A 15,672-nucleotide genomic window follows, 5' to 3' on the forward strand; every position below is an offset into this window, starting at 1 on the left:
CTGGAGTTATTTTTAGCCCAGTTGTACTTTTGCAGAGCTGAAAAGGTCTGGCACAGTGAGTTCACATTATATATGCAGATGATACACATGAACTCTTGGGATATTACAGCCTGACACAGCATTTCTTTTCATCTTCTAATAGCAATTGTTAACAATTATACATGCTGACATTAGGGAAGTTTTCACACTATTTTCAATTAATTATACTTGATGAAAGGCAATATATTGCACATCACTTCAACTCCCCAGACTGACTTTTTTTCTTTCTTCAGGGTCTGCTCTCAGGGAGTTTTGGTTTTGTTGTTGCTGTTTTTCTGGCTATACAACAGGTAGAAAAGTGTTTTGCATTAGGGACACTGCTGTTGACTTTTGTGTAGGAAGAGAGGAACCAAATTATTGTCCTTAAATTTGGATAACCCAAATTTCAAAGTTCAGTGCTAGTTACTGGTCCTGGCAGCTCAGCCATGCTGTTAACTTTCACTTTGAACATGTCTTTATTTGAAATAATATCCTGATGTATTTATTATGCCTCTTGCCTGAATATGAAGCTGATTTGATTATTTCAGACGCATTTACAGAAAAAACAGTTGAAAATGTTCACTGAAAGTATCTGAGTCCCTTATGAAGCAACAAGTTAGTTGTTTCCTAGTAGGGAAATAAGTCTCAAAAAAAAAAAGCCTGTGTATTTTTCTGTTCACAAAGGACAGTGATTTTTGTTTCATCCTTTACAGGGTGTAGATGAAACATGAAATATTTTCGTCAGAGTTTTTTTTTTACCTATTTAAAACATTCACCCAGGCTCTGGGTCAGGCGTAGGAGGAAAAAAGTGCATGGAAGGTTACTTGGAAGGAGTAGCATGTTTTTCTTAACTTATGCAAAAACATGCTTCAGGAATGACATTTCAGCATGGGGTACAGCCACAACACTGTGTGAAAGTTGTTGAGCCATATGAGAATAACTTGGAGGTACTGAACACCTTTGCTTGAGCCCCTACAAGACAGCCAAATAGCTTTGGAAACACTTGGAGCTGTGTGATCCACACTTGGAGCCGCTGAGATGTGCAGGGCAGTGCTGAGGAGTTGCAGGGTACAAGAGGCAAACTTGTCTTGTTAGAGTGTTCCCACTCTAACTTCTTGGTAAAGTTCGGTAGGATTTATCAGCGTGGCATCCCTGGACTGCCTCCTGGCCAGGTGTGACTGGTGCAGAGGCAGGACAGCACCTGAGTGCCTGCCCAGGGCCTTGTCACCACTTTCCAGGACAAGAGTTGCAGTTAATTAGTGGTGTTTTTGCAGATCACCCTGTGGGCAGGCCAGTTCCTTCAGCCAGAGAAACCCAGAGGGGCAGGATGGCCCAGGCTGGGGGCCCTCAGTGCTACAGTTGGCTCAGAAGAGCTAAACAAGCCAGGGATCTTGTTTGGGGTTTGGTTTTAATCTTAAAAGCCCACTTCTTAATTGTCATTAGATACTCTTGTGCTAGTGTTTCTAGCCTAGAAAGTTAACATTTTAAAACTGAATCACACCTGAATGGAGTAGAAATGGCACATTAAATAGTGCTTTATTTGTATTACCTTTCTTTTCATGGCATTTTGTTACAGCAGCTTTTATGCACTTAGAAATAAATTACAGGAATTTCAAAATAACTGCCAGCTAGTAAAAAACTGCAGAATCAAATGTTCCCTAAAGAAAAAAACAGGGTGCTTTAATAAACAAATAAGGACATTTGGCAAAATTGTAAAGTTTATGAAATGTGTTAGCTTTTTGGTAGTGAGCATGATATTTGGTTGTTTAGGTAAGTGCCTTACTAAGTGTTTGTGGAAAGGAAAAATGCAACTTACAAGTGATGTTTTTTCTTCTTGTTTGTTCTCTTTAACAGAAAGGGTTCAAAGACACCAGTCAGTATGTTGTAGGAGAATTGGCAGCACTAGAGAATGAGCAAAAGCAAATTGACACCCGTGCCGCGCTGGTGGAGAAGCGCCTTCGCTATCTCATGGACACAGGTACGGTGCCCAATTACACTGTAAACAGTTTTGGCAAATTGAGCGTTCACAAACTCTTATAGAGTTTTGGAAGTGTGAATCTTTGAAGCCTGAATGTTCAGCAAAACTGCCTTGAAAATAAAAAGGCTGCGATTTGCAGCCACCTCTCTGGGCCCTGGTGATAAGAGTGCCTTCATGGGAAGTGATAACTTGCCCTGATACCGTGTGAGCCAGCACTATTGAACAGTGTGCTCATCCATGCAGAGTTGGAATACACATCTGTGCCTCATTGATATGCCACTGCTTAAAAAAAAAAAAAAAAAAAAAAAAAAAAGTAAGATCTTCACTGTTCTACTGATTCAGTGGGAAAAAAAATTTGGCCAGCTAAAGCCATGTACTGCATGAAGCAGCATAGTACATGGAGGAAGGCTCCATTGACTAGATCACTGAAATTTAAGAATACTACCTGGGTACTGATGCTCCACAATTATTTTATTTGTTTATTTTCAGGAGGGTGGGTTTTAAAAATCTGTGATACTTGGTGTTGTAGGTGCCATTGAAAGGATTAAAATATATGGGCAGTTTTTTGTTAAAAGCATAATGATTGTGACTTCAATGATGAACTTTAGATGGGTATTAAGTGCTGGTGGTCATCAGAAGTGGAGAGGTTAAACCATAGCAATTGGAAACAAAAAGTGCTTTCGTGTTTCAAAAATAAATAGTGTTGTAGGTCCAAAAAAGGTTCTTCCTGTCCAGGGGAAAAAAAGTTAGTTGATCCAGATTACTTTGTGGGTAAGTTGTCTTTGTAAGTTATATGGATATCTGATGTTATAAACTTGAAGCCTGTCTTTAACTGAAATAATAGGTTTTAAAGTAAACTTGAAGCAGTGTTATGTTTTGAAATACAGATGAATTGACTTTAGTTAAAGTTCAGTACTTTGAAATGAGCCTGCCACTCGTATCCAAGTATTAGGGTGTTTTTTTCAATGTGTTTACCTTCTCATGTGCTGAGGTTGTTTGATTTCTTAAACTATGTTTACAAAAACATGTAATTCAGAAACTGTTTCCATGCTGAGTGGATGCTTGTTTAGTAGGACTTTTACGTATGATGGTCTTTTGAAATACTTTTTCAAATGCATTCCATCTTGATCTTTAGTTATTTATCTAAAAAAAAGTGTGTCTTATCCTCCACATTCTTGTGAACTTTTTTATATTTGTGAAATGTATGTTCTGCACAAAAGAGCCAGTACAATATTTCACAAGTCTTATATGTACTCCAGATAGTACCTACAGATACATATGGAGTCATCAGCATAGCACTTGGGGATTTTAAAAACTCTAATAACCATGTTATTATTTTATTTCTGTCATTTAGTCCATTTTAAAAGAGATTTCTTACTGATTCTAATTTCTTGTATTTTGAAGTATGACTGAAGTTGCTAAATTCTTCCTATCAGACCCATGATGAGGTTAATTTTTTTTATAAGTATCATGCATAAAATAGGAGTCTAGCACACAGCTGGAGAGTAAGTGTAGTTTATAGGTTTGTGACTGGAATACTGGTAAATATCCATCACTTCTTGTAATGGGGAGAAGAGGACAAGTGGTGAAGTCATAATAAAATATTTACTTTTACTTTTAACATTTCCTGAGCATTCAGGATTTAATTTAAAGCAATGGATTTGACAAGTCAATTATGAACATCTTATTTATGTTCTCAGCTAAAAAATGCAATTTAGGAGAAAACATGTGAAAACTGGACTTTTTAACCTATAGTTATAGCCTTGAAAGCAGGGCTTCTCAAACTTCTCTAACTGTGGTTCACATCTTACCAGAAAGCCTTCAGAGGATCTGGTGAATCTCATCTCATTAGTGACTCTCTTTGTCAGGATGGCACTTGGTTTTCTCCCATACCTCTCAATGGGAAGTAATTCCTCAAGCAGACAAGTTAGGAGCTTGTGCCCATGTCTTTATCCCAGCTTCCTCTATTGGAGTCTGGGCAGCTTCACCCCAGTGTCTGACTGAGAAGAGGGATCTGGAAACAAAAATTATGAGTCAACAGCGTATAGCCTGCCAGCTTGCCAGGGGCCACCAAGTGGTCTGTAAAGCCAAGTCTGAAGGAAGAAAGTAACCACAGCATGGTAGCTAGCAAAGCCCTGAAGGGCTGTTGATGATGATCTTGGGATTTTGCAAATACTCCCTTAGGTGTTGGTGCATACCAGAAAGATGACAAATACAGAATGCTGCCAGCTCTCAGATATTTGGGGTTTCTGAAAATGCAGGCTTTAGAAAAAAGGAAGACACTTGGGCATGTGTAGCAGAAAGATCCTGAAAACTCAACATGAAGTACAAGAGTCACTAATGAATTGGTTTAATAATTAACACTTTTCTTTAATCACATCTCTTTCTTAATTTTGTAGTGCTTGGGGGTGTAATATTGGAGAACCTCAGGCAAGTAAAGGTTTTTGCTGACCTTATTTCTCAGCAGTTGAAGGAGGGTACCATGCTTGTACATTTGTGTCAGGAAGGGCTTACACTGAGTGATCCTAGCAACTGTTTGGAGGGTCATAGTCCCCATCAGTGTGGGAGCACATTTGGTATTGGGATTTTCAGCATTGTTTCGATGTGTGCCAGGACCATGCAAGATAAATTAAACAACTGAGAGACTCCCATCATGACAGTCATTTGCCTTGAAGTTAACTTCAGGAAGAAGGTAGAGCATGGTCTGCTCAACCCTGTTGTGTCTGCTTGGGACTACGTATTTTCCTTCTCCACTGTGCTTGGCCTGGTTGTTTATTAAGAATTAGGAAGAAAGCACTGTCTTTTCCTTCTCATCCTTCTCCAGCACAGAACTGGGGGTGTTTTTTTCCAGTGGGGAGACTCTTTGCCACCTGGCAGCTCTTCATCCTTAAGAGTTCGGGAGTCCTTTTTGTTGCTTAGCCAGGAGGGATTTTTTTTCAGGCGGCAGCTTGAACATTGTTCTGTATCATTCATTTCAAATCACACATTCATTTCACAGAAAAAGATTTTTGTATCCTCTTCCCATGTATCAAAACATTAGTTTTAATGTTCCATCTGTCTTGGTGGGAATTTCTTTACTATGGGCTAGTGATAAGACCAGAAAGATATAGTGACTAACCGTTGGACACTGCAGGCTTTGATAAACGTGGAAGAAATCATATGTTTTCACCAAAAGAGAAGCAACTGTAAGTATAAATAAGATATATTCTTGGTTAGATTCCAGTTAATGGCATTGTTTGACTTTGTTAGATATTTCACTTAGGTTTTAGAGAAAGTTTCTAGCACTTAGGATTGCAAATAAAAGGTTGAAAATGCCACCCTGGCTTTGATAGGGGCACAGTGGCTGTGGGTATCTGGGAAAAGTGGATCCTGGAGGTTCTCAATGCCCCACTCCCTTTCTGGCATGAACAAGGAGGAGAGGAGTCCTTGACACAACTGCTCTCCATTCCCTAGCATGCAGCCTGGGTTGCAGAGTATCCATTCCACCACTGCCCTAGGAGCTGCTGCCCTCCATAAGGGAAAGGCATCTGATGAAAATGGGGCTGTAGGAGGACAGCCTAGGTCCTTGTCTGCACATGCATTGCCATTTTCCTGCTCTGCTAGGAAGCTTTTTTGGCTGGGGAAGACAAGTTTCTGGCTGTTGGCCAGAAGGGAGCTGATACTTCCAAAGTTCGTCAGCTAGGCACAGAGTTTGGAACTGGCTGAAGCTTTGCATTTCCGGTGCCAGCTGCTCATGATTTGACTAGAAGCACTTTCCTAAGATGTGTGACAAAATAAAAGTTATTAAAATTCCTGGGTTGCTGATTTCCATTTGAATCTGAGTAGTAACACTTTTATTAACATCCAGTAATTTATGTCAGCGGTGGTGTAACCTCAGTCCTTAGTCTTCGCACGTATAATGAAAATGTAACCTCACCTTGTTCCAGCGCAGTGTGGCTACTGCTCCATTGCAAAGCTGTGAGGGGAATCAGTGCTTCAGTGCCCTGAGCTCCCTGGAATAACTTCATGGCACAGCTGTTGCTGTCGGGATATCGGTAAGGGTTTATAGGAGGGATTTTGCAACATCCGCCCTATGAAGCACAACACCACAAAAAACTTGCTGGGTGCAAGTTTTTAGAGAACAGGCAGCCCAGATGATCAAGTAAGAGGAATGAGTTGGATGATGGAGTATAAAAATCATGATCTAATATCATTGATTTTTCTTCTTCCTCTGTTATAATGGCTTGAAACTAAATGATGACAGAGGTAGGATTATCTTGCTTTCTTTGGGATTGTATTTCCCATGTCGTGCCTAACCTGCTATGGGTAAAATAGTTTTGTGTGTGCCTCTGATAGTGTCTTCCTCCACTGCAAATTCTTTTATCATTGCATTTTAAGGTTTCCATTATCTTGATATCCAAGTGCCAATTAAAATGCAGAATTATCACATAGCACAATTAAAATAAAAGTCAAAGAATCCTGGTCCACAAATCTCTTATCTGAAATTTATCTCTTTTTCAGTCACTGTTTCTTCACTAATTGCAAAAACAAATATTTGAAAAAAAATTGTAGCTATCAGATATTTTGTTATCTGGCCACAGGGTATGAAGTGTTTTTAATTGTTTTTCTGATTAACTTCAAGCTCCCAAATTCAAGTAGAAGCATATTTGTGTTTTCCATGTGAGATTCTGTACCTTACTAATGGATGAGTATGTCTGTGGTCCTGTACAAGGATTAATGAAATAAAAAAAAACCCTCTGCCGTTGCTGATTGACCACTGATGGTAAATGTAATTGAATTAGCAGTGCACTAAAATAAATGTAGACAAAATAAATATAGACAAGAAAATCTGGTGAAAGCTTCTGTAATGTTTTAGATTAATAGGCATACAGAATTCTTCACATTTTTTATTACGTTGTCCCTAGATGAATTCAAAGTAATTGGGGTGGTTAATTTTATTTACACAGAGCCGTTCACAGCGCATTAAATAATAGAGATAATTGAACAAGAATTGTCAAGTGTGTACTGATATCAGACATATTACAGAAGGGAATGTGCATAAAACTTCATTTCTATGCAGCCATTGTTTATGGTAATTAAGTACACAGATTTATCCCTTGGTTGCCTTCCAAGCTTATGGCAACTGCTATTGTTGTGCTCCATTAATATGTAATCAGGAAATAGTTTAATTTTCTAATCTGCAGTTTGAGAATTCACTTTCTAACAACTCTTAATTACTGCATTGCCCTAATGATGCTCATGGTTAGGAAAACTGAACCAATAAACTCCATGGAAGAAGCCAGAGGGGATTATACTTCCAGAGGTGGTGCTTACTTAATAAACTTGTTATGCCTTCACCAGAGGGAGCTCAGTGTCCTTCAAAAGCAACTAATTTTATATTTCAGAGTTGTACATACCCACGGTGCGAAGAGTTAACGCGCGGCGTGCGGTGGGGGTGGCTGCAAACGTGATTCACTAGAGAACCAGATAAGCGATACTATCACCATTTTGGTATTTTTCCTACTTTATACTAATTCTGGAGTTTAATTGCACAGGAAATAATGCAGGTGGTTTAATCTATTGTTTTAAACTGTCCTCGTGGGTTTATTTTCGTCAAGTTTGTTTTCGTTCATTAGCCACGTTAGCTAAACGCGGTATCGTGAAATCTTGCAAAGGCAGATAAGCTCTATATATTGACAAGTATCTCATAGTTACTGTTTTCAGGGTGAATCTTAAACTGTAAAGGGATTTTTTTCTTAGTAATTTGCATTCTCCACTGGCCCATCATTCACCTTGATTGCTATTTCCGTGCTGCTGCTGTACCTAGTGCAACTGTAATGACAACACTGAAGTTATTTTGGGTCTGTGCTATTGCTCTATGATGACAATCCAGCCACTGGGATGTTGCAGTCTATCTGTGCTGACCCTGCCCAGGAGCATATGGTCTTAATGAGATCTGTAAAATGGGAGTTAACATCTGCTGAGACTCACCATTGCTGTGGTATAATACACCTTGGTGGTTCCTCTTAGTGTAGCTAGTCCTGTGGGGTGCATCTTGACAAGTTCTGCCTTTTTCGTGGCAATTAACTGTGGCTTGAGAGTCTTTTACACATTTATCTTCTGAGTTTGGGGTGTTGTTTATTTTTCTTCAGCTTGCACCCAATTTCAATACTGCATGTACTCAAAATGGGGCAGGATTGCCATCTCCCAGCCACGTTTCACCCCTCCTTTTTCAGTGCATGAGCTTCCTTGTCAGTAGGACTAATTACACAGTGAACCAAAAAACAAACATTAGAAAACCTGTAAACACATATGTTGTGTCACTGCAAATTAACTCTTACCAATCAAAAAAGCAGCATACGCTTTGTTGTCACATGTGAAAGGAAAGTCACATGTATTAATTAGTTAGCATTTTACACAGCTTTGAAGATATAAAGGACTGAGGTTTGTAAGAGGGAAACATTTGAATTTCATAGAAAAGGAAAAAGGTTGAGCTGAAAAAGTACAGGCACAAAAAGAGTGTTAAAATAGCTGATTTTAGTCTCTTGCAACAGAATTAAGTTTTCCCTTCTCATATTAAATCTCATCCTGGGATGAATTTGTATTCAGTCTTTTTGTTGTAATATTTTGTACTGTTCTTTGGCTTTTGCCAGTGTCAGGGCACTAAAACTTGGGTCCCAGGAGAAATTCTCTTCCTTCTAAATGTATAAAATAAAATGGACATGTGCAAAAGGTTTTAAAGTGATAGCATTTATGTATTGCACACAGCAGTGTATGGATATATATGCTGTGTTTTGTTTTAATAGCAGTCCAGGACACATATATAATGGTATGTTACAGTCTCCAAGTACGTATTTAATTAAACCATACAAGTTGTCTAGCATCAGATAATAAGAAATAACACAGCTTTCTGCTTGTCTGGCTGTGTAGCTTCGGAGCCATAAAATGCGCAGTTTCCTTCTATCGGAGTACATGTAGGAAAAAAGGGGAGACAAAAGTGCTGGCTGACCATCAGGTAGCTGAGAGCCAGGGCTGTTGTGTCAGCACCAGAGTTTCCCTCTATCTCCCTCATCTTCATCGCAGTCAACAGCTGTGGTGAGCCTGTGCCTTACAGCTATATTATCTGGAAGCCAGGTCTAGAATATATTTTTTTCTTGGGCAGCAGCAGTATCTGGCTGGTTCTTTGGACAGCTTCAGGGCTGGCTGACTGACACCATTGTTAAGCACGCTCGTGTCTGTGAAACTGGTTTTTGGAACCGTCTCAGGGTCAAGTTGCCAGTAAACTGTGTAAGTTGCTTTGTGCTTCAGGATGCTTTTTTTTTTTTTTTTGCTTTCTCTCACCTATTTGAATGATGAAGAATGAACTCTCTGTCAGGTTAACAGAATCAGTCTCTGTGCTTATTGCTTGTGATTATAATGCATAAGGGTGACTTGTTTTGGATATTCCTGTGTCTACTGTATTGCCTCAAAGGATAGGTCATTGACTGATTAGTAACCTCTTTGCATAATTTTCCCTTGTGAACTCATTCAAGAGTGAATTTTCTACCTATGCTGTTGCATTAAAATCTGCATAGAAAGACAAAAAGAACTTCTACCAGAACAAGCTGTTATGCCCAGAGATAAAGCATGCATTCAGAGGGCTGAAAATGGAAGCAAATAGATAAACATGTATGTATCATCAGGATTCTTTTCTGCACTAGGCGAAAACAAAGATGTGGATGAGATTCTCTGTTCCATTTGGTGACTGCATTGCTGCTCTGGTGTCCCTGGGACGCTCATTCCCAACTGTACTCAAATAAATGGCTTTTAATTTTTTTTAACCTGTGAGATGTGTTTGTCCATTAAGTTTTCCAGCAAGCAGAAGTGCAAGGTGGTATTCAAACATGCTGCAGCAAAGCACATGCATTCAGAAAAATACATCTTCCTTTATTTGTGGGATGACTCAGAAATACTGCTATAACCCAGGCTGTTAATGTATACAGAAAGAGCCAAATGCTGAGATGGGAGAAGCAGAGGTAGCTCACTTGAAATGAATTAAATGATCTCAGTTTTAGAGCAGAAGGAGCTGTAATCTTACACTCCCTGTTTTCGTTCATAACCACAGCTTCTGAGCTGGAGCGTGTGGGGACACTTTCAGGCACTGAGCTTTTGTACTCAGTAGTAAAGTATGGGCTGAGACCAGACCTCCAATCTCAGCTCTTTTACAATTGCTGTAGATTGCCTACTAATATGTAGATTGCATACTAATATACTAATACTAAATATTGCACCTGTACAGGCAGCTTTCTTAGGGGATGGATATCCTAAAATAGACCTGTATGGCTGTACAGAACACATCTCTGCATCAGGTTAGTGGTGAAAAACATTTGGAAGTAGGATCCGTGCCCCCTGATTTCCCTACACCCAAAATGTTTCACCTTTGAGAATTTAAATATTATTTCTGCTTAGGAGTCAAACTGCTCATCATCACCCTAGTTTGACTAAAGATTTAAGCTGAAGTACGTGAGCAGCATAGAATACATTTCTTGCTCAGAAACACAAACAGCTAGCCAGGCTCTAAGTATATTATCAGGCAAGTTCTTTCAGAAACGTATTGCTAAAGAAGCTTAACATTAATTATTGTAACTTTGGGAAGATTACATCCACACTAGCCTTGTAAGAAGCAGCATACACTTCTTGACCTCCAATGCTAGAGCTTTAAGACACAAGAATGGCATTTTACCAACTTTAATGGGATAACCAGTATTAATCTTTCAGCAGTAAGGGAAGAAAAAGTGTTTAGAGTATAATACCCTTCTGAGTTCTGATAGAGGCTGCCTGTTGTGTGTACTGCAGTCATAATTCATTTGTTTCTCTCTGTTGTTTTGGTTTTGTTTCCTTAATTATTTAAGGAGAAAATCATACTAGATTTTTTTTTTAACTAGCCAATTTACATATTGGCTTCTAGCCCCAGCCGTTCTTTCTGTTTGAATGCCAACTTTTTTATGTGGTCTGTTTTTTAAAATTTCTTGCCAGCAATATTTGTGAGAGCTCTGCTGTATGTCTAGTAAAGAAAAGCACGAGAAGTTGCAATTGCCAAGTTGCAGACCTTCCAAAATTAATGGGTTTCCCTCACTTCAATTGAATACACGGTCTGCGAAGTAGAAAGAAAAAGATGTACAGTATGAATGGGAGCTCGTATCTCCCCTCGTAGCTGCACTGCTTGGGAAACACTGGAGTCTGCCTCTGCCGAGGTCAGTTGTTTACCTTACATAAATCTGGAGTAAAAGTTAGAGTTTCACAAGGCATTCTTAATTAAAAATTAGGTTGATGCTGATGTGTGCTTTGTAGAATCCATAATGATCAACTCCCAAATAAAGAAACTGCAGCAGGATTTCAAGCACATCTCTATTTACATAGTTCAGCACATGAGATTGCTGGATTATGATTAATTTTAATAGCTACATTAAAAAATACATCTAACATCATTCTTAATTAGAATAATCTCTAAAGCCAGTTAAATGTTTCAGAAGACAAACAGTTTAATTAGCTAACCTACAGAGGCTCCCCTCCCCCAAATGTGCAGTAGTCTTAGACTTGGTGTTAGCCTTTCAAGCAGTCTTAAACAATCGGATGAAAAGGGATTTTAGGAAGATTAGAGGACGGGATGCTTTAGACGTTGTCCGTTAATCATGAGATATGCACCATCTACAAAGTTTCACAAAGAAATGAGAATTTAAATAAAATTTACTTTGGTTATCTAGTTAGCATGAATTACAAGTTATAACATCCAGTGATAAGACTATTTAATAAATGTATTCTTTTAATTGTTGATATGAGCAAAAGTACATGCTGGGGTGTAGTAGCAAGTGATATACCAGATTAACATTCTGAAAGGGACAATGCTTTTTTTCCCAGAAACCAGGCCTTTGTTGAACTATCCCAGGGTGCCACTAGAATTTTTTTTTTTTAAGGGATTCAACTGAAACTTCAAATAGAATTGTTAGAGTTGGATCTTCAATTTCTCCCCTACCCGTCTTCAAAGTGGTTTCTTTTTACTTTTTTTGTTTTGTTTTAATTTAAGAAAGATTACTTCTGGGGCTTAGTGTTTTGTTGGTTTTTTTATTTGCTCAGGTACTACTTTTCTTTTTTTTTCCCAGACCTAAGGAAGGCTAAACAATTTATACCTTCCTCTCCTCTGCTTTTGTGTTTTCTGCTTGATTTCTTCTTAGTTTAAAATTAGAGGATTTTTTTTTTTTAAATCTAAAGTCTACTGGGAGGCAATAGGTACTTGCAAACCTTTTTTCTGAATCTGCTACATAAATTCTCCTTTCTTATTTTTCTTGGAAGATCTGCCATTGTCCTTTTAATTGTTGAAGCCAAAAAATTTATGTTTCTCACCTAAAATCAGTTGCAGCAGCACCAGCAGCATCCGAACACTTCTTTTCTAGACTGAGGTGGCTTTATTTTAAATAAGTCCCCTGGCTTTCAGTCCCTATCTACCAACCCTGGGGGGGACTGCTTACCTGTGCAAAAAAGCAAAGGCCAGCTATTAAACAGGAGACATTGACCTCCTTTCACTCAAGTCCCCTGAATTTGTGACAAACAGATCCATAGTGTATGGAGCCCCTTGGGAAAATGCAAATGTCAGCAAATCACCTCTTTTAACATGGGCAGGCTCCAGCCCAGTGTCACACCTACTCTGGGATGTTGGAAAGGTGTGTGTGTGTGTGTGTATGAGAGGTAAGAACTCGAGACAAAAACAAAAAGAGGGGAAAAGAGAGGAGAAAAGAGACAATGCTGGATATCCACAAGTTGGCTGATGTGACCCTGTGCCACCTACCAGTGTGCTGGCTGTGACCCAGCGACGTGATACTCCAGCAAGCTGAAAGAGATGGCTGTCTCTGCTTTCTTTTGGCCTCCCAAGACAGCTGCCTGGTAGGGACCAAATGGCAGGGAAGAAGAATATCTGCCTCACACCTGCTTTCTCCAAACTGCCTGCCACAATGCCACCGTGCCCACCAGGCTCCCCTGGGAGGCAGTCCTGCCCCTGGCCCCCTCTCCATGGAATACCAGGACAGGATAGTTCAGATAGTTTTCTCTTCTTCAAAACATCATTAGGATTGAAAAAATGAATCTCTTGCTTGCACATTTTGCATAAATACATGGTAAGTTATCAATTGATGTTCAAATAGCTTAATTGAGTTTGAGGGGGGAAAGGTCATTTAATTGGTCTATTGAAATGTTAACAGAAACAGATATGGCAAGGGATAGACTTTAATGGCTGCAGTGTGGCACTGATGTCTGCATTCACTTGCAAAATTGTTAATTAGGGCACTTTGGTAGTTCATTTGCTTTTGTATTGATGTGCTTAGTCCAACGAGAGAAATTGGGTTTTATATGGCATTTACTTGGTGCAGCAGAGGTTCTCCATACAGTCAGCAATGAGGAAAATGTGTAAATCAGAATTGGGTTATGATTTGTGACAGTGTCTTCATTAACATCCTGCTGGTTATGGCAGTCATTTTCTAATGGCTAGGGTATTTTTGCATGTGATTAAGTTTGATACGTTTGGTTTCTTTTTATTTTTAATCATTGTAGTTGTGGACCTGAATGATGCTTTAATAGTGATTTTTTTGAAGTTAGATATACAAATCTTTTTAATCTAGATAAGAACAAAATGCACAGCAAAACAAGGAATTACATATCTGTTTTGGGTAAGCCCTGGAAGGAGGTGTTATCTCCTTAAATGCATACCAAAAGAATATATGCAGTTGCAATTCCTGCCCCACAGTCATCAGAGCCAGTGAAATTACAAAACCACTCCTTAGTTGTGCCTTAGTTCCATCGAGCCTCCCTTACAGAACATAAACCTTTAAGGTATTGGCATTTTGTCTGTGGGAATGGTGAAATTGCATGGAGTGTCCACTAGCATTTTTTGAGGGCGGTAATTGCAAGGATTAATCCGGGTGCTGTTTCCTAATAGACTTGCTGGATGCAAAGCTTTATATTTGCCTTGGCTGGAAGAATGCTGTATTGAGTACAGTTTATAATAATACACTATACCCTAGGTACTCTGTATAAACAGAGGCAGCAAGAAAAAAAAAAAGGGGAAATGCAAGTGGCTGTGAATCATCACTTTTACACCAGGGATCCTGTTGTCCTACCAGAACAAGCTGGGAGAGAAGAGGACATTTTGCAGCAAGTAATGTGCTGATTTTAGCAGCTCCCAATTGAAAAGGACTTTTAGTTCATTTTCCGTATATTGTACTTTCACATTTGGGTGCCGCTTCTGCCGCTTGCTTCAGCCTTCGGGGCTTTGCTCTGTAGTTTTTGATGGGGCATTTATTTAAACTCTAGGCATTCCTGTAGTCAGAGTGGACATTGGCTTCATTCACTCATATGTATTTGGGAAAGTACTTACATGAAGATCACAAATATGCGCAGCACAGCTATCTAGTTCTGCAAGTTTAATCCCAGCCCCAGAAAGTTCCATTGTGGCCCTATGCAAATGTATTTACATAGGAATGGGTCTTGGGTCCTTTAAGAAAGGCAACAAAGTTGGAAGACTGAGGCCAACAAATAAATGAAAGTTTCTCTAAATCCATTGGATAATAGAGGCAGTGTTAAGGCTAACCACAGTGTTGAACTAAACAGAGGGATTACTCCTGGGTTTTGCATCAGTTGTTTTCTGCCGGGTGGCCTCACTTGTCAAAAAAAAAAAAAAAAAAAAAGAAAAAAAAAAAAGTTTAACGGGCAAACATTCACATGGCACATTGAGAAAAGAAGTATGCTTAATTCCATCAAAGCTCAGAAATCAGTCATTAATTTATTCTAACCTCCGATTGTTGGTCATTTGTGAAACATCTGGCCTTTAAGTCATAAGAACCTAAACATAAATACAATGTGAGTTCTCCTGAGGATGGAAGCTGGGTGTAGTGGGGGTGCCGTGTCAGCCTATGTACGTGAGCACGAGTGCACACATGTGTGTGTATTGCAGAGCCTGCAACTGCCACTTCATTTTGGAGACTTCGAAACATATTAAAATGAATCCTTCAGTTAATTTACTCTCAAAATTAGATTATTGTTCATTTGCATCTTGGAAAAGTTCTGCCATTCAAAAGAGTCTCTTTCTTCATGGTGGGTTAACAGTTAGATATTTAGCAATCTTGCAGCTTGCTAGTCAGAAATAGTTTCTAATGAAGTTGAAATTTGAGATAGAAAATATATAAAAGCTTTCAGGAAAGACATACCCTATTTTCCATATGGCTAAGTAATTGTTATGATATTTGTTTTAAAGCTGGACTTAGACACTCCTGACTGCCCTCTAATTTGATATGGCTGGTCCCGGCGATTCTTCTGAAGGAAACTTTCGTAGTAGAATGCAGTGAAGGAGATAAATAATTTTGCAGCTATAAGCACATGGCAAAGTATAGAAAATAATTCGGTCGCCCTTACTGTCATGCAGATAACAGTCTTCAGGTTATTTGCTTCTGCTGGGAGTTGGAACCCAAGTGAAAAGGAACTGAATGTTTAAATGGAGATTTGAAATAAAGGTAGCATCTCGGAGCTGACAAAATTTTGCCTTTTGTTAAGAGTAAAACTGCTATTTAATTCTCAGGGTTAGGGTGTTGTTTTTATTTGTGGAAGAATTATAGTTCCTCACGTAGCTCAAATGTAGCAACATCTCCTGTGATGAAATTTCTTGTGTTTCACAC

At 39.0% G+C, this 15,672-nt stretch overlaps 1 protein-coding gene across 31 annotated transcripts in view; it reads left to right on the plus strand.

Annotated features, from left to right (window-relative positions):
- EHBP1 (EH domain binding protein 1) overlaps positions 1–15,672 on the plus strand; it is a 207,745-nt gene that overhangs the window by 168,377 nt on the left and 23,696 nt on the right. For all 31 annotated transcript variants that reach the window (XM_086879111.1, XM_086879112.1, XM_086879114.1 and 28 more), the window contains one exon: positions 1,873–1,996. In XM_086879111.1, the coding sequence (XP_086735237.1) occupies positions 1,873–1,996 (124 nt within the window). The remainder of the gene's footprint in view (positions 1–1,872; positions 1,997–15,672) is intronic.

Source organism: Cyanistes caeruleus, chromosome 2, assembly GCF_971803275.1.
Source record: "Cyanistes caeruleus chromosome 2, bCyaCae1.hap1.1, whole genome shotgun sequence".
Classification (NCBI taxonomy): Eukaryota; Metazoa; Chordata; class Aves; order Passeriformes; family Paridae; genus Cyanistes; species Cyanistes caeruleus.